The 26,171-nt window shown below is 35.0% G+C and overlaps 1 protein-coding gene across 1 annotated transcript in view; it reads right to left on the bottom strand.

Annotated features, from left to right (window-relative positions):
- Window positions 1-281: 281 nt before the first annotated feature.
- Window positions 282-26,171, bottom strand: part of MMP16 (matrix metallopeptidase 16 (membrane-inserted)) — a 179,895-nt gene continuing 154,005 nt past the window's right edge. The window contains exons 7-10 of the mRNA XM_010562009.1: window positions 22,242-22,380; window positions 13,340-13,490; window positions 8,979-9,094; window positions 282-4,396 (exon numbers count right to left, since the gene is read on the bottom strand). Coding sequence (XP_010560311.1) covers window positions 4,062-4,396; window positions 8,979-9,094; window positions 13,340-13,490; window positions 22,242-22,380 — 741 coding nt within the window. The 3' untranslated portion in view covers window positions 282-4,061. The remainder of the gene's footprint in view (window positions 4,397-8,978; window positions 9,095-13,339; window positions 13,491-22,241; window positions 22,381-26,171) is intronic.

Here is a 26,171-nt window from a genome sequence, read left to right as displayed (position 1 = left end):
CTCCATCCCAGCCTATCCAGTAAATATACAGTTACATAGTTTTTAAAATGTATTTTTTGATAAAAATTAATTTTTGTCTACAGTCAATAACCTTTTCATAGGTTTATACATTAGAAGGCCAGAGGAAACACTGCCATCATCTACTCTGGCCTCCTGCATCATACAGACCATAGTACTCTGAAGATACATGACCCTGTATAGTCAGCTTGATAGACTGTAACTGATTAACACAAAGCATATTCAGTTTTGTATTTTTCCACAGTAAAGATCATGACAATACCAATATGGAAATGTTTATTAAAAATTTTATGAAAAATGTTACGGCACATGAGCAGGAACCCAGATTGCAGAACTGAAAATATTTTCAGTTTGTTTTTTCTTAACTTTGATAATTATAGGCCCTGGTAGAAAAACAACTGTTCAAAAAAACCCATTGTCTTAGAACTTTGACTGAATTGAGTTCAAAACTAGATCAGGGAACATCACTAATTTATTCTGAACTTCTATAATTTGATACTAGCCAGTATGCATTTGGGAATTACAGTGAACACAATTGCTCCTACATCTTTTAACTAAAGCAAACCTTTATGACTGTGTTATAACCTGCTGAAAATAGGAGTAAGTAATAGAAATGCTGACACAATCTTGCTCTGCATGACATAAACATGCCAATATAATATTATTTTTTCTCCCTCTCTCTGTATATAATATATATGCACTTTTAAGTAAAAGAAAATAGATTAAACAATCAACTTATCATGTATTCATGTATATATGATGTACCATATACCAAGCACTAGACTTATCACACTTACCTTCCTGCATAATTAAAGTTAAATTCTCCAAATACAAACATTTTTGTTACCTTATCAAGAACAATAGTCAACATGCTCAGCACTTCATTACTGTCAGGGAAACAGTTGCACAAAAAGTTAAAGCTGCCATGAAAGATATTTCAAAATTGAAGTGAAATTTTCAAGTGAATAAAAAACCAGATGAGATGCTGTTCTGTCTTAAAGATAATATAAAATAAGTTCTCCTACTGTAGAGGAAAACCAAATGCAGAATAAGTAGTGCTGTTAGTATTTTCCACCAACTATCCAAGGGACAAAATTGGAACAGCAACATGAATCATTTTGTTCTGTCTGTAGCAGAACATAAGTTATAGTAGTTTGTTTACAATAAAAATCTCTCCATGGATTAAAATTGCATGTATGTGTATGTGTGTGTTTGTGTGCATTTATAAGTATACAAACACACACATTTTAATATATATGACAAACAGGCATAGAATTCCGAATTCACCAAATGAGCTGATGTGCAGTAAATATCCTATGTTACTTAACTGTCAGTTAATCTATATTTTCAGCAACAACTGAATTGGGTTTACTAAGTAATGCTATGGGCTGATACTGGTGCACTTCTAACCTACAGTATGCAGTACCTCTACAAAACATCTCCAAAATGCCATCTGCATTGCATATTTGTTGTAAAACTATATCTTCTTCTAATCTTCATTTCTGTTAGCCGTACATATGTATATCTGTTTATGCTCTAAGAAATGTTTGCAATGCTTTATAGCATGCCACATATGTTCATAAAACAGGTCCTCAAATCAATATAAAATCATGTAATTGAACAAAAAGGCATACTATTTTTCATGCTATGCTCAATATAAATATAAATTCAAGGCAGTCAAGCTATCCATTACCAAAATAATAATAATAACCATAATATATATGTATATATACCTACACTCTCTAAAAAGTGATCCAGTTTTGTGGATTAAGAAACCAGTAAGAAATTGGTTGAATGTAGTATAAAAGTCTCATTTTATGTAAAAGCCAATACTGGCCATTTCAAGTATTTTAATACTTTCCTCTAACCTTTTCATTAATAACTAGCTATTTGCAGAAATGATATTTTTATACTGAAAATTGTCTTCAAGTTAAATAAAAATTAACTGCTACTGTAGTTCATTTTTAGAGTGTGCATGTATACATAGCAAAATACCCTTCTACAGATCTATCATAAATATTTTAGTTTATGTCAGTTCTTTTCTATGAAAACACTTCAACGTTTTCTTCAAATTTTGGGTAATGTATACCTGGCCTTTTAAGAAATAAAGCTCATCTTAGTTCATTTGCAACACCAGATTCCTTTCAGTTTGTGCCAGTTTGCAAGTTAAAGGTCAAAGATCAAAGACATAGGACAGTACACTTTAAGGAAATTCAGACAGTGAAGCTGTTCACAGAAGACAATGTTTAACTTGGTAATGACAGTCAACAGGTCAATAATCAAGTTCAAGGCAAGCTGTTCATTGTTGCAAAAGCTACTCCCCTCATATCCTGGCTTTCATAAAAAACCAGGTGTCTGACTTTTGGGGTGCATCATTCTGACCATCTTTAATAAGTTCACAGCCCAGTGACTGTAAAGCCTATCACTGCAAGAAGCAGCTCCTAAAATCAATAAAGAGGTCTGTCAGTTGCTGACTTTTCTCTAGGAAAAAAATATTGATACAAACCTGCTCTGCAGGTCACATGAAAATGACAATACTGCTGTTAGCACAAATTACACAGAATGACAAAATGCTTTGGTGGTCCCTTGGCTCTGTCAGTGATATCACGTTCGGCTGAAGGCCGGAAATTTGACTAACCCTTTGAGAACTATGGTGAACATGCAAAGGGGTAACACACCAGAGGATTCTCATGCAATATCAGAGTCATCATTTTAGCTCTCCTTTGAAACTGTAGCTCTACCTCTGCAGAGGCAAATTGAATTATCATGCAACGTAGTTTAAAAGAGAAGTTCAAGATGCTTAAGATAAGAGTCTAAGCTATAAAATTGTCATCAGTTCAGAAAAATTCTTGGTAAGTGGTAGAAGTTATTAAAATAGGGTTGGTTCCTTTAACCAGAAAGTAGCTGGTAAATATATTTTGCTTTCTATTTATGTTACAAACACTTTTCTATCAGTAATGCAAATAATTAAAAACACTCACTTGCAGTCACAGGAAATCTGTTTTGAAAAATTGATTTTCTTTTAAAACCTGTATTACCCAAACACAATCCTATAATGTAATGACAACCAAGATTAACATCCACCAGACTCTGAAAACGGATGCAATAGTTCTCAAAGGGTTACACTACGAATGTAATACCAGCGTCAAGTTTCTCTACAGCATGACTGTCACTTTAGTTCATTGAAATCCACTTCAGAGACACACTGCTTCTTACCATGTTTTGGAATGAGTGCTCTTGACAGACCTATGAAAGGCCTGGGGCAGTTGGCTTGGTACAGCTTGGGAAAGATTACGCAGGAAAACAAACCAAAAATCAAACAAACCAATAAAAAGGTTCTGCTTGAATATATATAAATGAGTTTAAAACATTGAGGACATAGCCCAGAGCAGCTGTAAAAAACACAAAATGAATGTATTATTAAGGCTGTTACTATATTGCAGATATTTTGGCCCCTTGTTTGTTGGAAAATGGCTGTCCGAACAGTCTGAAGTCCTGCGTGTCATCCGAGTCTCCCACCTGACAAAACTGGAAGTAGGAGTATAGGACTTTATCCGTAGCAGACAGAAAGCAATCCTCTTTGGAGACAAAGCTGTTTTGGGTCTTCTCGCTTTCCTGAAAGTTCCATTGTGTGTTGTTGTGTTTCTCTAAAAAAATTTACTTTCAGCAAAAAATTTTTCAAAGGGGAACAGGCCTCACTGGAAAAATGTAGAAACACTGAAGATTTTTATTCTTTTCCTCTTGGTTAGTTAATCCTGATAGTTTATAGGGCATTGAGCGTGCAGAGGAAAGGCCTAGAATTGAATGACAAAGACAGACAAAGGACTGAAGAAACAGCAGATACTGTGTATCATGGAAGCTTCCCAGCTGAGCAAATCGCCACTCATGCGCAGGACAGGCAATCCCCTGGGTTTTAAAGATCAGCTTTGTTTCAGACTGACAGATGCCCGCTCCTAGCTAGGAAACTGCATAACAGCTCTTGTGTTGAATCTCAAGTTACCACAAACTCCTGGGAGGGAAAGAAAAAAAACCAAAACCCTACATCACACCCACTCTTGCATAGAGCGTTTGCAGTACAGTATGTGGCGGGGTGTTCCTTTCCTTTTGAACTGGAACACAGTGTAAACCAAGACAAGGAGGCACAAGGCCAGGATGCAGGGAATGACGATGGCTATGGCTTTCACAGTGCTGGCTGTGTTGTCCAGTTTGATGACAATGTCAACATCATCTTGAGGGCTGTGTCGGTCTTTATCTCGATCTGTTGGTCCATCACAACCCATAAAATCCTTGAGGATGGATCTGGGATAGCCAGGTTCCACCCTGAGCATCTGGTTATTGAATTTCCAGTACTCTTTTCCTTTGTAGAAATATGTGAAGCCTGAGGAAGAAAGTTGCAATTATTCATGGTCATATCGGAGCAAATCTTGTCATCAACACATCATGACTGAAACTCCTGGTATCAAATTATTTTGTAATTAAAAATTTTAAAAGGCGTAAGGAATAGACATCAGTTATAGGTCTTTCACATCCTCTTTACAAATTTCATTTCTTTACTGTCTCTAGAAAATCTAACATCGGGGTGGTTTTCTTTAATTCAATAAACTGGGATTTCTTCCATTACTACAAAAAAATAAAGGAATTCCAGAGAGTATGATCTTTGACAGACCAGGGTCCAGCTGATTTGTTCATTCATTGAGAACCCAACCAGAGTTGGAATCCTCAGAGCTGGGACTTTAAAGCATCACCACCTCTTCAAGACGGGAAGTCTACTGAAACAAATTGCAATGCTATGCTAGTCAAAAATGACAACCGACCCTCTTTGATGTCGTATAGCCTACTGCTGTACTTCAGAAGAAGGAAACTGGATGAAATTACAGCAGCTTTGCCAAGAGAAAACAGGTGTAATCAGAGTTAAGTTTTCTGCAAAGAGCTGGTATTTGATCATTCAGATGCAATCTAATGTTATTACTAAACATACATAATTGGGGAAAAAAAAACCAAAAAACAAACTTGACACCTTGCCAAAAATCTACATTACTTTATTGTCCCAGCTGAAAAGTGGCATTGATCTGGCAAGAAACAAACCTTCAGGATGGGTGAACTTCCTTCTACTGTTTATAAACTGAATGAAAACAGATGGATTTTTCTTTATCTTCACTTTATAGACCTCAGCTTACTTCCTGCAGTACTAAGGGACACTAAGGATACTAAGATAGATTGGGCACTATTTGTCATTTTAACAATGCTGCCTGAAAAAAGTGGTAACTGGGCCATCTGGAGATGATAATAGTAATCACCTATTCAAACAGCAGTTAGTTTCTTTCAATTCTAAAAAAATTACTTGATAGTATATTTTGTAGCTCAAACTGTAAAAAATCTTCATCATCTACTGCCACTTTTCAGAATATTTAGAATAGTTGAACATTCTTCTACATAGCTATTTATGCAATTTTAATGCCCTTCCTAGCCACTGAAAAGGTACTATATTTCCTTTCCTTTATCCCTTGCAGTTTTATTATCTGAGAATGTGTTAGTGTATCCATAGAAAGGTATAATACTGCTTAAAAAGAAAAAAGACAAGAAAAGCACTGCGCTATATCAAAACAGTAGTTAGCAGGCTTGTTCACAAAATGCCTTCTATTCTGATTGGAACAAAACAAAGAAAAGGACTCTAATTCTTTAAATATGATGAAGTTTTAAAATTTTAGCATATATAAAGTTCCTTAAAGCAATCTGTAGTTTAAACAAAAAAATAATACCAAATGCAAAATTTCAGTATTTTGAGCCACAGGTTACCCTATTGGCATTTCATATAACAACATGTATGTAAGAAAGCACTGTACATACCGGCCCTGGATAAATATTTCAAGCATGAGAGTTTGATATATTATCTCTATCAATATTCTAAAACATATACGGAGACCATATACAGATATGACATCTCTAAATCTATATTCTTACATATATACAGAATACATACACATATACACCAGGGGTACATATAAGTCAGAATACTGACATTAGTTAGTATTTATTGTTGTTATTGTACATTGAAATATCAGATTAAAACTGTTAAAGTGGCAAAGGAATCACCAGCCCCTATAGAACCAGTAAAAATTCTTCAACTGGAACATATTTTCCACTGGAAAACTCTGAAGGTAGTTTAAACTTTTCTGCCGTTTTGCTGAGGCAGGAAGCAGGAAAACAGTAACAGCTGAAGGATGGAAGTTACCAGCAGAAAAGGGTAGATCTAAGAGACTGAGTAGTTTTACTGCTTTTCATAGCAGAACAAGTCACCTCATGCAACTGTTGAAAGTGATCTCATCTAATCTGCTTGACTTGTTGAGCCTGCTTTGGGAGCTGCTCCTTACAATTTTCCAGTTGCTAGCTGCTGGGAGTAGTGAGTGCAATGCCTGACCCAAACAGCTTGGAAGGGCTTAGCAGCCACTAACATGTCAAATAGAAACTCAGATTAGGAGTGGTAGTAAGCACACATCACAAAAAAATCACAATGGGCTAATAAAGTAGACTACCTTTTCTATTTTTTCTCTTTAAATATTGCCCCACCATCCACTTGAGCAGAATTCCTAGCTGGGAGGTGAGATTTTCTATGCTGCTCTGACGGCAGAAAGAAAGGCTTCTCCAATCTGGAGAACTTTGTGTGATCTCAGATTCCACTGAGCAACAGAAAGGAAATTTCTTCTTCACCTCCTCCTAAGAGTTCCTACCACAGTGTTAGAAACCAAATCACAATATGGGAAGTAGCAGGGAGAGTTTCAAAGATGTTACCTGTACCTCACCAATCTTCTAGGACACCAAGTCAGGATGCTGACTAGAGTAAGAAATTGTTTTTATCATCTTTCCCAAGCCTCTTACTGCAAGATTACCCAAAATTTTTGTGGAAAGTGGAAGGAAACCCCTTTATGATCAGACTTATTGCAGGTGTTCATTTCCATGATTTACACAATAGAAAGACAAGGGAAAGAAAAAAGTATTAATTAAAATGAAATGGATTAACTGAAAAATATGCTTTCAGATGTTCCCTTATGAAGCCATATAGTAAAACTTCCTTGTCAAATGTGCTTCTGCCCAAAGAAAGGAAAACAGTTTCAGGCAAAACGTAATCAACTTCTTTCCAGCTAAGCTGCGGTACTTCTTATTTGTATCTGCTTTTGTTTCTTTCTCTCCTCATACAAAAAACAGCTGAGTTTTGAACTGTTTCTTAAGATGTCTGTTTTCCTGATTTCAGGGAAAATGTCTTAGTGGTCTTCTCAGGAACTTTATGGTGTCATTTTCAGTCCCTCTTTCTGCCCTAGGGCCCTTTTCGGCTTTCTGAGAAGCCCAAGAATGCCTTCTTTCCCTTCCCCTCCTCCATGATCTCATGTCATGTTTTACCACCCTCCTCATTCAAAGAGTCAGACAGACTATCAAAGCCACTGGGTTAAAAAAGAGAAGTGGCTTTGATGTAACGAAGAGTTTCCTGCCTTAGGAATGAGCACGCTGCCTCTGCAGTATTTTCAAACCCACTGGTCCGAATGTTACAGTAAGATAATTTTCATTTGTAATGAGACACACATATACCTGAGCTCAGTACAGAAAACTTATTATGGGGAATGCAATCAAGGCAAGAAAAAAACCCAAACCTATACATACATACATATATATTTTTTATATATATATGTTAAATTCCTTTTGGATATAAATCTTTAAAAATATGCTTAAAAATTAATGAAGGGAAGAAAGCAGAAGTTACATCCATTATGTTTGTGCATACATACTATTTGTGCCCGTTTCCACATGTATGTGTATTTACAGTTAGTTATTGAGTGTGATGTATGCAGAATCTCATCTTGACTGACCTACTTTCCAGTTAAAACCAAACCAAAACAAACCAAAACAAATAAAAACAACACAAAAAAATCCAGTCTAGCCAAAAGGCCAGGATCCAGAGAGGGCTTCTGCTTCTGGATAAAACAGAGACAAAGCAAGGAAGCAATTAAACATATTTCTGAAAAAAAAAACCCCAAACATTTCCATGACAAATTACTTAATCAAGAGGTTGAAATAAGAGACTGAAATGCTTTATACAAGTAAAGAAATCTTTTTACCTGCTTATTAAAAGGAAATTAAAATTATAGGGCAATATATACGTGTGCTGTCTGTGAGGCAAACAGAATAAACTCAGAACCTACTAATAAATGTCATAAATGCTATACAACAATTCTCCAACAATGATAAATGACAACAAATGCATATTTTTATTCCCATCAAAGGGATCTAAACTCTGTGCAGCTGAGGGCTCTGTTGGCAGCCTGCCAGCAGCCCCTGGGTAGCACTGAATTCTCATAACACGGAGGAGATTTTGGCTGCTCTCATTCATTTGGAGGTGTGGCCAGCTGAGATTCTAGGCTCCTGTATGCGATGATGCATCTTGATACAGGTAATAGCATTTCATACTAACATCCCTGTCACATGCGTTTCTACATCATGGGCTTACAACATCTTTGGTTTACATAGATTCCTAGGGATATTTCTGCCTAGAAAAAGATTTTGCTTCCCTTTTCTAGTTGTTCAGAATGAAAGTAATACCTTCTAAGCTGTTTAAACAGCCAACATCTTGACAATTCAAACAGAGATATACTATGTTTAGGAAGCTTGTTTTAAGAGGTACTATAATTTAGCAGAGAACAAAAATAATCAAGTGAATTAAGACACAAGGGGAAAAAGAATGGAAATTAAGGTTTATAATGCTAAATTTGAAAGATTTTTCTCCATTGTGTTAAATTGTACATGCAAACAAAGAGCCATTTTCACAACAGCAAGTTCTACAGCAGGAAATACTCTGTTCATAAATCAAGAATTCCTTCACTACTTAACCTGAATAGTCAATCACCCCTCTACTACTCTATCTTACATAAAGGGTGTTAGTAAATCTTTAAAACAGGAATGTGTTTGCATACCATTTTCTTTGTGAACAAAGGCTCCCTGAGGAGATTCTGGGATACCTTTCCAAATTGTGATTGGTTTGGGATAACCAGGATCCATGGATCTCATTTCTTCACTGTACCTCCAGTACCTATTTTTTTTTTAAAGGACAAAAAAAAAAAAAAGAAAAGAAAAAAGCATTTATAAGATAGCAGATGAGTAACTACATATTTTTTTCCTTCTAACGTTTGCTACATTCATTAGCCACAAATGGGAATACTTGACTTCTTTTCTTTGAACATACTACTTGCTGACTGGACAATTGTTTCATGTAAGCAAAAAGAAGATAAAAGGTTTTTGCACTTTGACAACTAAATCAGCATGCATCTCACTTATAATCATAGCAATTCTGATGCCCACAACTTCTGCACAGTGACACAGACAGATGCAACGTACGAAAAAAAAGATACATTAATGTTTTAGGTAACATTTTAATCACGAAAATGACAGTAGATTCAGATTAAAATGCTCCCAGCAATCTTAATTTAACTCCTTATATGTATGCATTACAGTAGCTTTTCATTTCATTATCATTAAATGCAGTGTAATACAAAATCCAACCTGCTTTTGTGCCTTTCTGCCAGACAGCCCTTCTCCAATTTAAAAAGCGTCAGCATGAAAATCCTATACAACCTGAACATGTAAAAAGTATTTAGATTTGTGATTTTATTTACACTTACAGGTAATGTTGATAATAGCTTTGTCCTTATGCAGTTGGCTAAATTGCTATGCATATCTTCATATAAGATGGTTCTAAGAATTAACATACAGTACATCTAGTATTTCTATGTATACTGATACAATAGTTGGGTGGGTCATTTCATATTTTGGTTGGCTCCACTAATTTAGAGGATAACAATTTAGAGCATAGTTTTCTTGGAGAATTTTTTTTTTTTCAAAATCAGTTTTATTCATGTGAAAAATTACGTAAAAAGGCAGCCACTCACCATTTCAGGACATCAAGAGCCTGAGAATATATCACTTGAATTGATAATCTGGTCACTGCTAAAAACTTGACCCTTTTTCTAATTTGAATTCATTTGACTTCACCTTTTAGAAATCCTTGTTATGAACATTCCTGATATATTAAAGAGTCCTTAAGTGGATGATATTTTGTCCCTCGGAAGGTACTTAGACACTCTAGTCAATTCACATCTTAATCTTTTTTAAAAACAAAATGGTCTAAACTCCTCTGTATTTCTCCCTGCAGGGCATTTCTCTGCCTTTAAACTTTCAATGAAATTAAAAGGTAGCAGATTTCAAGTGGGTTAAGAGTTGGCAAGTTACATTAAAAAAAATTGTATTTATTTTTTCTTTTTTATGCATAAATTATTTTTATAGCCTGATTTCTTAAGCTAGTCACATATGCATCAGTAACCAGCCAACAAAGCAGTGCTCTTTATTTTGAAATGTAATATCTTTCAGAGTTTACACAGAGAAAGAAACAACATGTAGAAGTAGTAAACAAAGCTCTGACATCAATACTATTGCAACCAGTTCTTGCTCATCTTTTGACTTTGCATTTCTTCATCCTTAGTTTGCATTTTCTCTTTTCAGATTTGCCTGTTCTCTCTATTTCTTTATTCTCACTCTTTGCTGAGCTTAATATTCTATTTTCTAATCTCTATTTCTTTATCAACCATCTTACCTTTTCCTCTATCCCTCTTTCCCAAATGCTATTTCCTTCCTGCATACTTCCATTCATTTTCCTTTTTTCTTTTCCAACCTTTTTGAGCTCCTTTTACTAACCTCTGCGGTTTTGCACTAGGCTGCATGATGGAAAAGTCCTATAGAACTTTCAAAAATATATGCTGTCATTAAAAAACAAGTCTTTGAGGACACACCCAGTGCACACTAAAAAGTCCCCACACTGTTGTTTTTTCAGCATTGAAGAGAAATGCTATGAGGGAAGGACTGATCATGATACTATCATCTTGGCAATCTGTGCTGGAATAATGAGCACGTCTACAGGGTAAGGAAAAGCCTAGCCCTGATTCTCCTTGGCATGCCAAACGTAAAAAAACGAGTCACACCAGACTGGGGCATAAACAAGGCCATGTGTCAAGAAGTGCAACAAACCTGTTACCATCTTGTCCTACACTACTCAATTCTGGTAGGAGAGGAATGAGAGAGGGCAAAATGTTTTCTGTAGTCATCTTTTGTCCCCTCTTTACCTTTCATACAATTATTTGGAAGAATTATCTTTAGTGTTTAAATGGATCATTTCAAATATTAATAATAATGATCCATACATGAGCTGCTTTAGACATATGAGTATTACAATACCATTTACTATTAGGACTTTTAAATCTTCTTACTGGTTTGTTTCTTCTTTTTTTTTTTTTCTCTTTTTTTTTTTTCTTTTTATAGCTGATACTTGATGCTTTGTATTCTATTGCTCTAATTTTTGTATGTATACCACTGTTCTGGGACATTTAACTCTGTCTAGATTCTGCCCTGGAGCTCCTTAACTACAGTTTACTGTCAAAACAAAGTAAGTATGCAGGTCCTTGAGTTACATAAGGAGGAACATACTTTATTATTTTGAGACTGGCATAAGTTTTTGGTTCCCTTTCATTCCTTCCTCCTGCCACCGAGAAGCCACATTTATGTTACACCTTCTTTAGGAAAAGATCTACCCCTATAGTAGACTTATACATACTGCTACAACTAGCAGGAGAATTCAACTCTAACTTTACATTAAGAATAAATTGTGAAATAAACAATACACATTGAGAAACTTAGTGGTATATGGGTTTATTCCCACTGGTGATCAATACCCTGTAATAGCTCAATTATCTCTGCAAGGCTCGTGTTGTTCGATCTTCTAACATACTGTATTGCATTTATATCCTGCTGAGTTTCATTGCGCTTGTTTGTTAGCTCTAAGTAGCAACTTCTCTGTCAACAGATGTTTTCTGTGATATTTCTGTTTGTCTTCTGTTATTACCACTAGTGTTTTAGGAAAGTCTTGACTATAAGTAACTGCCTGTGCATGGAAACATAGAAGGACACTGCTGAATAAAGTCTAAAGGAAATACAGGTCACATAAGATTCCTACTGTACATATTTTCCCAGGAGTGTGGAGGTGGCAAATTATTATCTGAAAATGAACCTACTTTTTAAAAAAAATTTATTCAACCATGGGAAGGAAATTATTTGGGTGGCTTTATTCTTCACTGTGGAAACTGATTGCTTGAAATGATACATAGTTTTCAAACACCACAAAAATTTTACTTAGTTATCTACTTTTCTCATCATGAGTGTTGGAGAATTAACTTATTTTTTTTTCTAGAAAAAAAGCTTTAACAATAAAATTGGTTGTGGCAAACTGTAGTGCAATATTACAGTACTGCTAAAAAATGATCAGTGTGTTAAACATATTCTATGATGTGCATTAAATTAATTTCTTAAGTGAGCCAGGAATACTATTAGTGTCTTAGAATCCTAAGTACCACACAGTAACAACAGCAGTCATCATATTTTTAATAATACTAATACAAACATTCCAATTACTAATAAAGAATAATTTGTCTCTGAGCACTCAGAATTTGCACAGCTATACATCAATCAACAAACATAGTAACATCCTGAATACCTGTAAAATCTATTATTCAGATAACTTGATGGGTTTCACAAATTAATGAGTTCTCCTGATATCTCTATAAAGCAGACAAATATTCTTTCCCTTACTTTTACAGACAGGGAAATGAAGACACAGGGACACTAAGTGAATAGTGCAAGTCTCTTCCAGGACTGGAAAATAACTCAGATTTTAGAGTTCTTTTCTGTTCTTTATTAATCATAAAAATAAGTGTCCCTTCTGAAGGGAACTGTAAGATTTATTTAAAAATAATTCCTAGGGAACTGCTCCAATTGTTCTCTAGCATCCTGGTTTAGCTGTCATTTCCCTTTCTTACCTCATTTTTAAATAGTAGCAGAGAATTCATTTTCACTGACCTTAAAAAGCTTTGGATCATGCCTTGCCTGTTTATGCGCTAGGGTTTAGAAATGTAATTAAAAAGGAGCAGGTAAGAGTGTACATAACCACATTACTTTGAATATTTAAGTTTAAATTTGCCACAACTGTGACGTGCCTGTTGACTTCTAAAATGTAACTGTTCCACTGGATTCATTTCAGTATATTCACACAAATATAATTTAGGTTATAAGAAATGTGAAAACAGTACGGCCCTTTATGCAGGAGGAGTTAATTTCATCCACAGAAATGAACTGTTTAAGTGGCTTGACTTCTTCTTTTGCGAAATAGAGGAAAAGATTAGCACGCTTAGCTGATATGCACCGAATCGCTTCCTTGCAGAATTCCTATACCAACCTATCTCCTTTGAAGAAGTAGGTTTTCCCAACATCTTCCCACCAAATAGCTGAATCAATGCCATGGGAAGGAATTCCGCTTCCAAGTGTTACCAAATCATGAGGATAACCTGGCTGGAGAGTAGTGTCCTTGAAAACCCAGAACTTGTTACCTGTACAAAAGCATATATATACACATACATATATGTGTGTTAGTCTTCAGTACTGTCAGTATTAATATTAATACACTCCTAAGAAATAAGAAAGACTCCCAAAGGGCTATAGTGGTTCTGCCAAACACAATGAGATGAAAAACGTTCCATCACTGCAGATGATGCAAAATTAAATATGCCTTACAGATACCTTGCATTTTTAAAGCACCTTTCATTCAATAAGGCCAGAGAATATTTTGATATCAACTATATAGGGATGAAACCCAGAATGAAAATGAAGTCATCTCAAAGGGCTCTGTGGTTGATAATGTAATACATTTACAGCAATACTACACAACAGATTTACCTTTCATGAGGAAAGAAGAGTGAATTTTAAGACAAAATGAGGTAAGAAAACATAAATAAATAAATAAATGGAAACTCCTATCCTCACAAAGACCATATAATTTTATTACCTGTATTCTCCTTCTCCTCAAGAAGTTAAATTACTTATGAAGGATGTACAGATTATTTCTGAAATTACCATAGAATTTAAAATATTTTTTCAATCATATTTTCTTTAGTGTGGCCTAAAGACAGCAAACTAAGGTTCTGAAGTCCCACAGGTGAAAAACTTGTGTTTCTGAAATTAATGGGGGGTTGCCTTTAGTACCAGTGGCAGTAAGATTTAACATTTGGTTGTGGGTGACGAATCATTCAAAACCACCCAATTGACCTACTACATGCTGATAATACAAGGTAGTCGTAGAACTCTGACTGGTGTTAGCACAGTGTCTACACAAATCTCAGGTTACCTAAACTGGCTTAAATATGAATAATATAGCCATAACTATTTGGTTCCTTAACTAGCCATAACTAGTGCCTCCTGGACAGCAATGCTCAGTGGTTGAACCCCTACTGTTGCAGTTACTAGCTAAATATATTGTCTATATAGGGGTATGCTTGTCTACAGGAGCAGCAGTTGCACCAGTGTTTTGTAGTATAGCCCCCCTGTACCTGTTTTTGGGGAGGATGTTTCCTGTGCTCTCTCTTGTAACTGGGTATCATACCTCACCAGCCCACAACTCTAGTTTCCCACCTTCAGTTTACTCTACCTTCCTAGCCAAGCTCTTCTTCCTCACTGAACACTTCCACAATTATCTCAGCTCGTTCTGGACTAAATTAAGCTTTAGTCTCACACTTTCCCCCATAACTGTGTTATCCTCCAGACTCTGTCTTCTCAACATACTGTGCCTCCTGTCCTATTCTTGCAACTGTCTTCTCCTTTTTACTCTTTTGCTTTCTTCTAATTCTTCTTCAAAATACACTTCTCACCTGTGTCTTTTCAATAGAGACTTCTCTTTCAAACATAGACAGCTCTGGCTGAAAAAAGGGAATAAAGATCCTCATATGCTCCCTAGAAATAGGGAAGAGGGAGCATAATTTGCATTTTAGTACTTATCTGAAGAGCTTGCTTTGAGGCCTTTCTTCTCTTTGCATTATGTCATATATGCCACAGGGACACTCTTTCTGAGCTAGACTATATGCTCCATTGTGTAGGAACCATGTGTTTATTTTCTCTTCAAAGCACTACCTTCATCTGTGTTTCCAAAAAGCATTACTATTTTTATTAAAAATAACACTGAAGGAGAAGATACTCTTTGCTATCATGTAGACCCTTCTGAGTTACATCACATAAAGGTCTAGAGAAGACCTATGAATGTATATATTGAATTTGTCTATTGGATACTGCACTTTGGTCTACCCATTGTTATTTAAGATGTTGATATTTAAAATATAAGCAGAAAAGTTTGAAAATATATTTTGCTCAAACACATTTGGAAAGAGATCCTAAGAGGTAAAATCATGGCTGTTCATATTAGCCACTGTACTTAGCTGTAAGGCTAGCCAGGTTGTTACACAGACTTAGGAGGTTAAGACACTGTGCTGTATAAATATTTTATAAGGAAATGTAATATTACCCCAAAGATCTAGGATCAGGTGTATGCCAGAGTCACCAAGAGGGAAAATCCAGAGAGCTGTTTTGCAGTTGGTTTTATATTTTAGTTATCCCTCAGTGGTATTAAATGTTTGTTTAAAGGGAGGGTTTTTTTAGTCTCCCTGTTTGTACTGTAGAGATTTAAAGCATGTTTTCATTTTATCACAGTTTTAATTAGGAGAGGGGATATAGTTTCAGTCCCTCCCATGCTGGGTTTCCAGAGTAAATTTTTTATCAGCTTCTTTACAGCTGCTTGTCACCCACTTCCAAGCACAGACACTACAGTTTGCTCAACAGATCCATCTTCTCCCCCCTGCCAGTTGAAGGAAGAAAGGGTTCAGAGAATAAGTATGTACAGAGCCATTTGAAGTACTGAAAATGAAAGAGACACAGAGATCTATGAAGAACAGTCATAGAAAGCTGAGGTCTATGTTGACCTGGGATTAAGGTCTGTGCTAACCTGACATTTACCTTTACTGAGATTCCTTACAAAATTCACTTATAGGGTTTGATCATGACAGGGGTGAGCATCTTCAGTCATTCACTGTCCCTCCTCCGATGTGGTTTATCCTTTTGCCAATTCACATGACCAGACGCAGAAGGCTTTAGATGGTAATGGCAGTTTCAAATGCAATGATAAGAGAAGCCATGTGTTTTGGACCTTACTAGTTGGTACTTATGGTGTGAACAACAGATGGCATCCAGTGAATGATACTGAGCCAGCTCATTTCTGTTTCAGAAGATCATTCAAAATGACAGCTGTTGCACAGCATTGAGAGGCATATGCTGTGATGTATGTAATGCCATTACCTTTCTTTATGCCTCACAAGGAATAAAAGTAACAGCAATTGTTAGGAATAGATCATTATAAGCCATACCCAAAGAGTCAAATTTAGCTATTAACAAGATCAGGTCATGCCAAAATAAACAATGGTTGAGTACACACTGTTATAAGTGACAGCACCACTGAGACAGGTATTTGTTGCATATTGAGATATACTGAAGTAGAAGGAAAGTGTAGATGTGGGAACACAAGGCTTAAGAAACTAAATTCTTCTTCACATAATTTCTTACTAAGAAAAAAATCCTTTCTGGGTAAATAGAGAAAAGGTAAATTTAACTGTATATTATGGAGACAGTAGGGCATTGAGAGCTCTAACATATGTGGGCAAGACTTCTATTGATTCTAACTAGAGGGAATTGTATTTAACATTTGCTTTGGAAGACGTATTTAGTCTGCTACAACTGTGTTGATTGTTAATGGGAAGGACTGTATATAAGAAATCCAAATGTTCCGTCTGGCTGACAGTTTTCACTTTGTTTTTTTTGTTTGTTTCAGGTGTTTTCAGGTGGTTTGTTGTTCATTTTGTTGTTTTGTTTGTTTTTTTTTTTTTTCTGTTTACCTTCTGTCCCTCAGCTGGAGGAAAGTGGGTGACTGTTGATCAGAGCATTTCCAAAAAGTCAGAAAAAATAAGAAGTTTTCAAACTCAGAACCAAATATTAGGAGGAGTTAAAGCTAAAAATCAGTGCAAAAGATGCCTGACTGTGATGAGAATTAGCTCCTTTTTTTTCTAACTTGTATTTATGTATCTTAAAATGTATTAAAAATGAATGCTTAAGTCACTATGCTTTCATTTGGCTCACATTCCACTTCCAAAAGTAAATAGTCAATACACTTCATTAATTGTGATTATAATGGAAATAAAGAATATATGACAAAACTAGAATAGTTATAGTTTGATCCTTCTTATAGATAACTAATGCTTGTTCAGAGTCCTAACTTATGCCCTTGGGAGAAATCACCACTGTATTTATTTTACAAAGTTGTTTTTTAAGGCCTGGTTGGTGGGTTTGTTATTCTCACAGAGAATAAAGCACCACATGTTTCATGAAGTCTGGCCAACCTTCAGAATGTTTCATCTCTCTGGTTTTATTCCCTTATGTAAGATCTAATATAATAACAAGCAGAATGGTAAGGTCACAAGCTGAGAATGAAGCAAGTGATAAAAAAGTCAAAATGTCTTACTTTTTGCAATAATGCTTTGTTAAATATCATCACTGTAGGGAAACAATTTAGAAGGATGAACTGTGACTGCAATTACTTGAAGTCTCTCAACATCTGTCTTTGACACTCTAAAAAAAAGTATTGGGGAAAAAAAGGGTCTCTGTATTGCTATGCTTCACTTAAAATACTCAATATTTAACTCCAGATATACTTCAGACTATTTAACTACCTACTGACTACTGCAAACAATTATGCAGGTTTTAGCAACTGTAATTCTTCCTTTGTAGAATCAGAATGCTGAATAGTTGTGCTCTTGGGCTGTCAGCAACCAAGTTTTTTGTTCATATTATATGCAGTTATGATATGTGTGTAGTGCAAGACCTGTGTGGGATATAGCATATAATCATTGTAAGCGTTACAGTGGTGAGACAAATTCTGAAAACCTTTAGGAATTATATTCAATTGAAACCAGTTAAAATTTTAATATTTAATTCTAAAGTTTTTTTTCTCCAGGTCACCCTTGCTCTTAATTTTGGTCTTTCAAGCCAGAATCAAGTGTTTTCTTACTAGTATCCCCAAATTACTATTCATGCTTCTTTTTTTTCTCATTCTCTATTTCCCACATTAAATTTCTGTCATTTCTCTGCTCCATGATCTAATGCTATAGTAAATCTATTTTTCAAAATAAAACTGTTAAGCAGTGGGATAAGTGCAGTTAAAAGTTATGATGGTGGCACTGGTAGTATGGATTTTACAGCAGCCTTTCTATTGCTACATTTGGTTTACCATAACGTTCAACAGCGCAGATGGCTTGACAATTTCATTTTTAGCACTATATAAATTCCCACAGGTACACAGAATAAATTTTACTATTCACATTTCATCATTAAAAAAAAAAAAAAAAAGAAAAAAGTATCATTCTGGTGCCATCTTATTATTACGGACACCAGCAGTGAATAATAATAAGAATGTAAACAGCTGCTTTTTATAAGCAGCCATCCACCAGATTGCTAGGTACTTTATGAGCATTATGAGGCACAAGGAGGCAGGCCAAGTATCTTAAGCCACCTGAAACAAGCAAGCATCACTTTGCACTACAAGCACGCTACTGATTTTTTACAATTGTTTTTCCTTGTGTAAATAAATATTAGTGAAAAAAAGAAAAAAAGAAAAAAGGAAATAAAAGTTAAAATGGTAAATGGTAAAATTAAAAAAAATATAAAACCCAATGATATTTCAAAACCAAAGAAGAAACTTGATCCAACAGTCTTGAATTTGACTCAGCTTGATTTTCTATAGATATCTAACACATTATGCATGATCTCACAGGCTGCTCAAGTATTCTCAGGAGAGTAATGTTAAATAGGTATAAATATACTGATAGATGTTACTAGCACAATTTAAGAATAATTACATTTCTCATAGCAAAAACATAGGCTATGAAGACATTTCAAAAGTTCATAAATAAATGTTCCATCCTGAGCTGCCATTTTATATCATTTGCAGATGGATCATATTTTAAAACATAGTTCCCATTTAAAAAAAAATGTTAGTTTTTAAATACTTTTATACCTTTACTAATTTATATTTTTATTACTGTAAAGAAGAAATCTACTAATATCATGAATCCAACTGTATACACAAAGGGAGGAAAATTGAATGCTAATAAAAAAAAGTAATAAAGAACTAAACGTGTTTTATAATTTAAATCAACTGTTTCAAATTTGATGTTTGCTGTCATGAAAGACAAGGATTGAAACAAATCAAATAGAGCATAGATTATTGAAAATAAATGAGATTTGTGGATTTCTAAATAGATAAATGAATGTTTCAATCCACGATGGTTCACAATGTCTATCTTGAGTGCATATTAAAAATGTCACTGGCTTAACTAAATACTGTTTATCCCAAACTTATGACAGTGTAGGCATGTAAGGAGAAGCAAGGTGGCAATTAGTCACTAGCAATCGCAGATGAGTGAATTGGCTTACTCCTTTCTTCACCTTTCTCAGAGAGTAGAGAAACTGCTCCACAAGTATGAAAGCAGGAGTGAGAACCAGCCAGTCACAGGAGGCCCTATTTCACACTAGTAAAAAGCCTCCAAAGCGACGGAAAGAGCGCAACAGAGATAGAAGGTGTGCCTGGAAGCTTCCTTTGAGCATCTACAGATGAAGTAGTGGCTGTTCTGAAGGGAGGATATTTACACACTGACCTGTTTCTCCACCACACACCAGAGATTCAAGACTATACCTTACAGGACATTAGATGTTACTGATACTTTGAGAAGAAGGTTTGGAGACTTTATTTAAAAATCTGCAAGTGAATGCTGTCTTCACTCAAACACCACACTCTTCTACCGTAAAGAACTAACTGGTCTTACAATGAAGTGATCTGGAAAATGTTTTCTGAGAGGAGCCCACAGTGACATTATTCCTGTTCAAGCTCTGTGATAGCACTCACTCCATCTTTTCTATTTTTTCTCTGAATAATGGACATAAATGTTGGCTTAGACATGTGCTTTGTGAACACATCTGTATGCCAGACTTCAGATTTAAACCTCCTTCTAGAACTTACCTGGTTTGACCAGTTTTAGATTGGTAAAGTACACTACTTGCTCAGCATCTTAGCAACAATCAACTTGTCTATTTCTAGCATCTTTGGGAGGAAGAAATTTTGTGAGGGAATGGAAGAAATGAGACGATGATTTTTACCTACATTCTATTTATATATAGCCCTGCAATCATGTTCCACAAGGCAGCGGAGACCCTTGGTTAACAGGAATTTTCAAGGACAAACATACAAAAGACTCAGCTGAACCTATTGATTCTGTGGGAGTGGAAAAACATGAATTACACTGATAGACAAACACCATCAGGTAGATGTTGGAAATCATGAAGAGGAAGTGGCAGAGAAGCAAAAATTCAGAAAAATCACACAAGGAAACACGAGGACAAACAAAGGGACAACACAAATGTCACTGGAAAAATAATGGAAGGAACTTTGAAAAGAAAGCAGGTGGAAAAATACCTGCAACAGAAAATCCAAGCATCATATGATATCAGCTAGAAAGCATAAAACTACCTGGTCTGATATCAGAAAGCATAAGCTAGGAATGATAAGGAAGGAAAAGAACACAATATTCTGACTTCTAAGAGCACAATCCTGCTGCTTCTGCTTGCTTTAATTAATCCGGATTATTTAATTTCCCAGGTAGAAAATAGAGGAGCTCCTCTCCTCCTTCTGTTTTTTGTTATCTATAACCTACAAAGTACCGAATCAGCCCATTCCTCTAAGACCTAACACGAGTCAGTCAGCACTGGGTGAAGAGTTAAATAATAATAAAATATATTTTGAGGTCACTGTGAAGGAAAAGAAAGCAGGTATAAAACTAAGGTTGATCATTTTCTCTGAAGCTCAGGTAATGGATCCCAGCATTATCAAGATAGAGGTCTGGAATGCACAGGGTAGTTCCTTTGCTCTATGTAGCAGTGATGAGCAAAGGAGTATCTACAGAATAATATTTGTTTCCTCCCATGTCCCATGGACCCAAAAATCAAGCAGAGGGATGGAGATTTGGAGATATCTTGATCATGATTCCTGATCTGATCAACTTCCCAGAGTTTATGACATGAAGTTTATTTTATGGCAATAGAAGTAAAATCATATTCTGTACTGAAGTCATGTAAATAGAAAATGTACTATATGGAATGTAATTTTCCTTACAATTCACACAAAAAATACAATTTCCCTATCAGTAAAACATAAACTTCATCTTCATTGTACTGTTATGCAGTGTTTCTGCACGTTATTAAACATTTTTCATTTAGCATTCCCAAGATGATAATGTTTCCATAGTGAATGAAATATTTCTATCTCCCTGTTAATGATTCCACTTGTAAAAATGAATTCATTTTTTGATATAGGAACTTAAAAAAAAAAAAATTCTACTTTTTTTGTAATAAGTTAACAAGTGAATCACTCACAAAACTAATTAGCTGAATAATTTTTCACATATCTATTCAGTTTCTTCTTTCTTCTCCCAAATTATTATCTTATAAAACATACTTTACATGGTTTTCACTCTCCTGTTGCTAAATGGGTATTTATTTAACATATAGGATAATTTTCTCATTAAATCTAAATTAGATATATGTTCAAGAACTTTAATTTTAAAGAACAGCTGATGCCTGGAGTGAAACTTTGGAAAGAATGATTAGCAACAATTCAATCCATACAACATAATTTCCGGAGTATATGCTTCTTTAAAAATACTAAATATACATCTATGAAAAAGATATTTATTTTTCCCACCTGAAACTCCTAACATCACAGTTCTCAGATGAAATAAGTACAGTGCAGTACAGTGAAATATATGTAGCACAGATGTTATTTATATATATGCAAATTTCATTTGTAAAAAGGAAAAAGAGCAGAGAACCACAAAAAAAAAGAAACTCTGTTCATTCTTGCTTCCTAATCCACATTTTTCAAAAAGGATTTCACAGTAGATCACTGCATTGCTATGTCTCTTATTTATACTTCCAAATTTTTACTGAATATGTAAGAGTAAATGATTTGATACTCTGAAATGTAATCATAAATTAAAGCTGTAGTTGCCAAAATGAGAAAACATAACTCATACTCTTCATTTAGCTACCAATTTGCAACATGATTTACAAATCATTAGTAAAAAATAAGCTAGATATGTTCCAAGAGATCATCACAGCCAAAAGTATTACACAAAATCTTATTTTTCTTCTTTTCTTACCTTTAAAGAAGACGAAATTCCCCTCACTGTTTTCATAAACTGCATCAATGCTGGGAGGCAGTCCCCTCCAGAAGTAGGTAATCTGCATGGGGTATCCATCCATCACCCTGTTGTTTCTGACTCGCCAAAACCACTGATCCTGGAAACCAAATATATGTCTCTTACTATGCTTTGAGGCATTTATATGTGTTCAGTTGCTGTCTTGAAAATACTGAACAGCCTATCCTAGCATTTTTAGAGCATGACCTTTCACTGTTTGCATTACTATATTTGCGTTTGCATTCGTGTCACGTCCACACATTACAAATGTCTCAGAACTAGTTGTTCCCTGAGGTGGGAATAGGCTACCCATGTGAATTGTGTGTTTGGTATAGATAGCCTTCACAGAACATACAGCATGCTGTATGAGATGACATAACTTTCTCAACATCATTCCTATAAGGGGCCCAACTTAAAATTTGTGGACTGAACACAGGTGCTTTTAGACCGAACCGTATGCATATGTGTAAGCCTAATATAATGGGACTACAGACAGGCTTTGAAGATCAAGTAATTCTGCAAGCCATTTTTTTGCAGTGCCTGCTAACAGTGAAAGGTTCATAGATAAAGCTGTAACATTACTACATCATATCATTACGAACTACACTTTGATGACAACTTTACTGAAGATTTTCAGTCTTTCCATGCAATATTAAATAAAACTGTTAATATTACAGCCAGTTATATGTGCTAAATCCAGTGTCCTGGTAAATCTCTCTTAGCTTGTTGCCACTTAAAATCACTTCTCCCTGTGGGACATGCTATTGTTTTAAGTGAGAGTCATATGGAAGTTGCATTGTTGAGGAATGAGGAATGTTCAGGTTCAGAAAAGAGTATGTGACACATTAGGTGGGTGTTGATAAAGACATCGCTGTTGTACCTCTTCAGCTCTTATAACAACAACAGTTCCAGTTCTTCTAATACCTAGAGATGAAGGATGGGGTAAGCAAGTATTTAACTTTTTATACACATTTGCATGCTTTTACAGCATTAATATTATATGAAACAAACTCCCATAAATAATAAAGAAAGTGCTATTTTGTCAGATACATGTCACAGTTTCACATGGCAGTTCAGCTTTCTTTCTGTATAGGTCAACTTGCCAAGCAAAAGAGATCTATGCTCTTACGAGAATGGGCACAGCTTAGAGAGAAGATTAATACTCTACAGGAGCAGGCTTATGATGCACTGTATTCATCATTTTTCCAAACCTGAGATCACAGCTCTCTTTAATTGTTTATCTTTCCAATGACTTGACAATTTATAAATCTCCACAAAAAATATTAGCCATACAAATACAAACCAGCTCAATATATATATAAAAATACATCTTAACCATGTGCATAAATGAGTCTAAAATTGAAAGAGTTGTTTTGAGTCCCAGATTTCTGAGAAGTTTAGTATTAAAAATAGTTCAAATAGCTTATACAACCTGGAAAATATTATATTGAAAAGTTGCAACTATCTGGAAAGAATACTACTAAAATCTCTCACGTTTTTTTCATGTCTAGCTATTTCATTGCTAGTGCAACACGGTTGCACAAGTCTCATCTCATTAGATTCCTATTTTCAGCTTTCATTGTTTTTTTACTGTAAGATGTATTATAACATTTAAGGCATTTAAGGAAGGTCAGCAAAGCAATTTTTTAGGATTAATTGACTAAATTCCAGTAAGAGAATGGGCAAAAGTGAGGGAACACAACTTAGAGATACGAGGATTTAGGAAGGCCTAACTGAAGCATGTGTTCTGAGCGTTGGAACAGCTAATGTCAACCTCTGTTATTTTTTATTGTAGCATGTAGATAAGACAAAAGGACTTTGAAAAATTAAAATTAGGGGGGAATATCCTCAAAGCAGACATTTGGAGGTACTTTTTCATTGAAACAGTGATAAATGCTTGAAATAGATTTTCAGGTCAGATTTTTTAGGCATCATCAATCGAGGAATGACTTAGGGAAGAATAAGTCTCAATAGGCCAAACTTTGTCCTCCGCAAATTTCTATAAAACCCTCAAAAGCCAGGCACAATCTCAGAGATCAGTTATTAAAGTTTAAAAAAAGGACAAACAAGTAGCTAGCTGTAGTGATTTAAAACTGCAGTCATTGTGATACTTGTTACTGTCTTCAGTACAATGGAATATTCCAATCTTGTCTTTCTTCACTCCAAGACACAGATATCTCTTTTTATTTGTCTGAATTTGGTTGCAAAAACACATCTTAGAAAACAATGTTTAGTTGCACAAAGGAACATACTTAGCTCTCATAAAATGTCCACTAATTCAGAAGGACATGGATCAAGTTTTGTGTACAAAATAACCAAGACATTTAATGCTGAACAAAGGCTGACTACTTAGCTGAATAAAAAAGGACATAAGTACACACATAATCACTTCATTGAACAAAGTTTGTAAATGAAATATTCAGGCTTTCAGGAGTTTCCCAATACAATGTGCATGCTCCAGAAAGTCTGGACTTCAGTGCTATGGACAAAGCTTGTAACATTCTAGATTAGCTAATGAGTCTCAACTTTCTGCTAGTACACCAAAGCAGATCTTGCAAATTATATTAATGTGTTACAAGAGAAGGATTTCTTCTTTTGATCAGACTTAAACTACATTATTAAATATTCAATCAATTCCATTGACCAAAAAAACCCTAAACTTCAAATAGTCATGGCTATATTCAATAGTTCACAAACTTCCAAGTGTGACAGATGTGGCCAGCATATCAAGCAGTCATTTTATTTTGGGCAGAACTGCGCTGCTGATTGGCTAGTACTATCTCAGCATGGTGATTTCTGGTATAATATCAAAGTGTCAGTGGAATGATCTCAGTAAAGAGATTGTTGGAAGAAACTGACTCTGTAATGAACACAGATTTCACAGCCCAACAAAACCTGTAAAATCAACAAGTTAACAAAGATCAACTTGAGAATGAGTTATGTTTCAGCCTTAGTGATTTGTGGAATATATTTTCATTAACCCATTTTGATAACAACACCAATAAAAGTATATTCTGCAGATTTGGTATTAAGTTGTGTGTCAAATTGTGTATTTCATATTTAATACTAGCAATTTGCAGCTTAATAGTGAGACTACTCTTATTTATTTTTTGCTTAAATTCCTTAGCAAAACAATAAGTTGCCCTGCTATATCACAATTAAAATCTTCACAATAATACAATTATGACAAAGCTGGAATGTTCAATTCATGCAGCATAGCCCCAGGAATTTGTTTTTATATACATATACATATATATGTATATAGTAATGTCAACACTATGTAGCCATAAGCTTTCAACAAGAAATAATTCAAGGTATCTGACAAGAAATTAATTCAGTAGGGTGTTACTGTGTATACATATCCATCCTGGATTGGCACAGGCCTTTTTACCTGAGACTGATTACGGAAGATCCCCACTTTATCCTATCATCATTTTAGAGATACTTCCAATATAAATGGTATCTAAAATGGTATCATGAAACATAATGAATCTTCAAGATCTTTTCTTTTTTTAATATGTATCTTGTTACTCCCCAAATTCTACAAAGAAATGAGACTACTACTTCTGTACTATTACTACTAGTGTTCAGTTAGTTACATAAGTAGAATTGATTTGACCAGATTTATACATCTACAATGTAAAAAATCTGTTTAGAAATGAATCACTGAACCTGGCACAATAAAGGTCCTTCATAGGAACATTCTAAGGTAAGCTTCATTTAGCTGTTTACTTCTCTACACTGATTATAAAGGGAATCTAGAAACCCGGCTCCTGTTTAGATGTCTGCAAAGTACTAAGTGGGCATCTAAATGCAATTGAGATAAATCCCATCCATTCTCAACTGTTTTTTTCTCCTGGGTTCAACCCTTCATAATGCAAAGAAGACAAA

The sequence above is a fragment of the Haliaeetus leucocephalus genome, unplaced genomic scaffold (assembly GCF_000737465.1).
Source record: "Haliaeetus leucocephalus isolate CR32 unplaced genomic scaffold, Haliaeetus_leucocephalus-4.0 Scaffold152, whole genome shotgun sequence".
Lineage (NCBI taxonomy): Eukaryota > Metazoa > Chordata > Aves > Accipitriformes > Accipitridae > Haliaeetus > Haliaeetus leucocephalus.
This window is presented reverse-complemented; position numbering and strand designations above follow the sequence as displayed.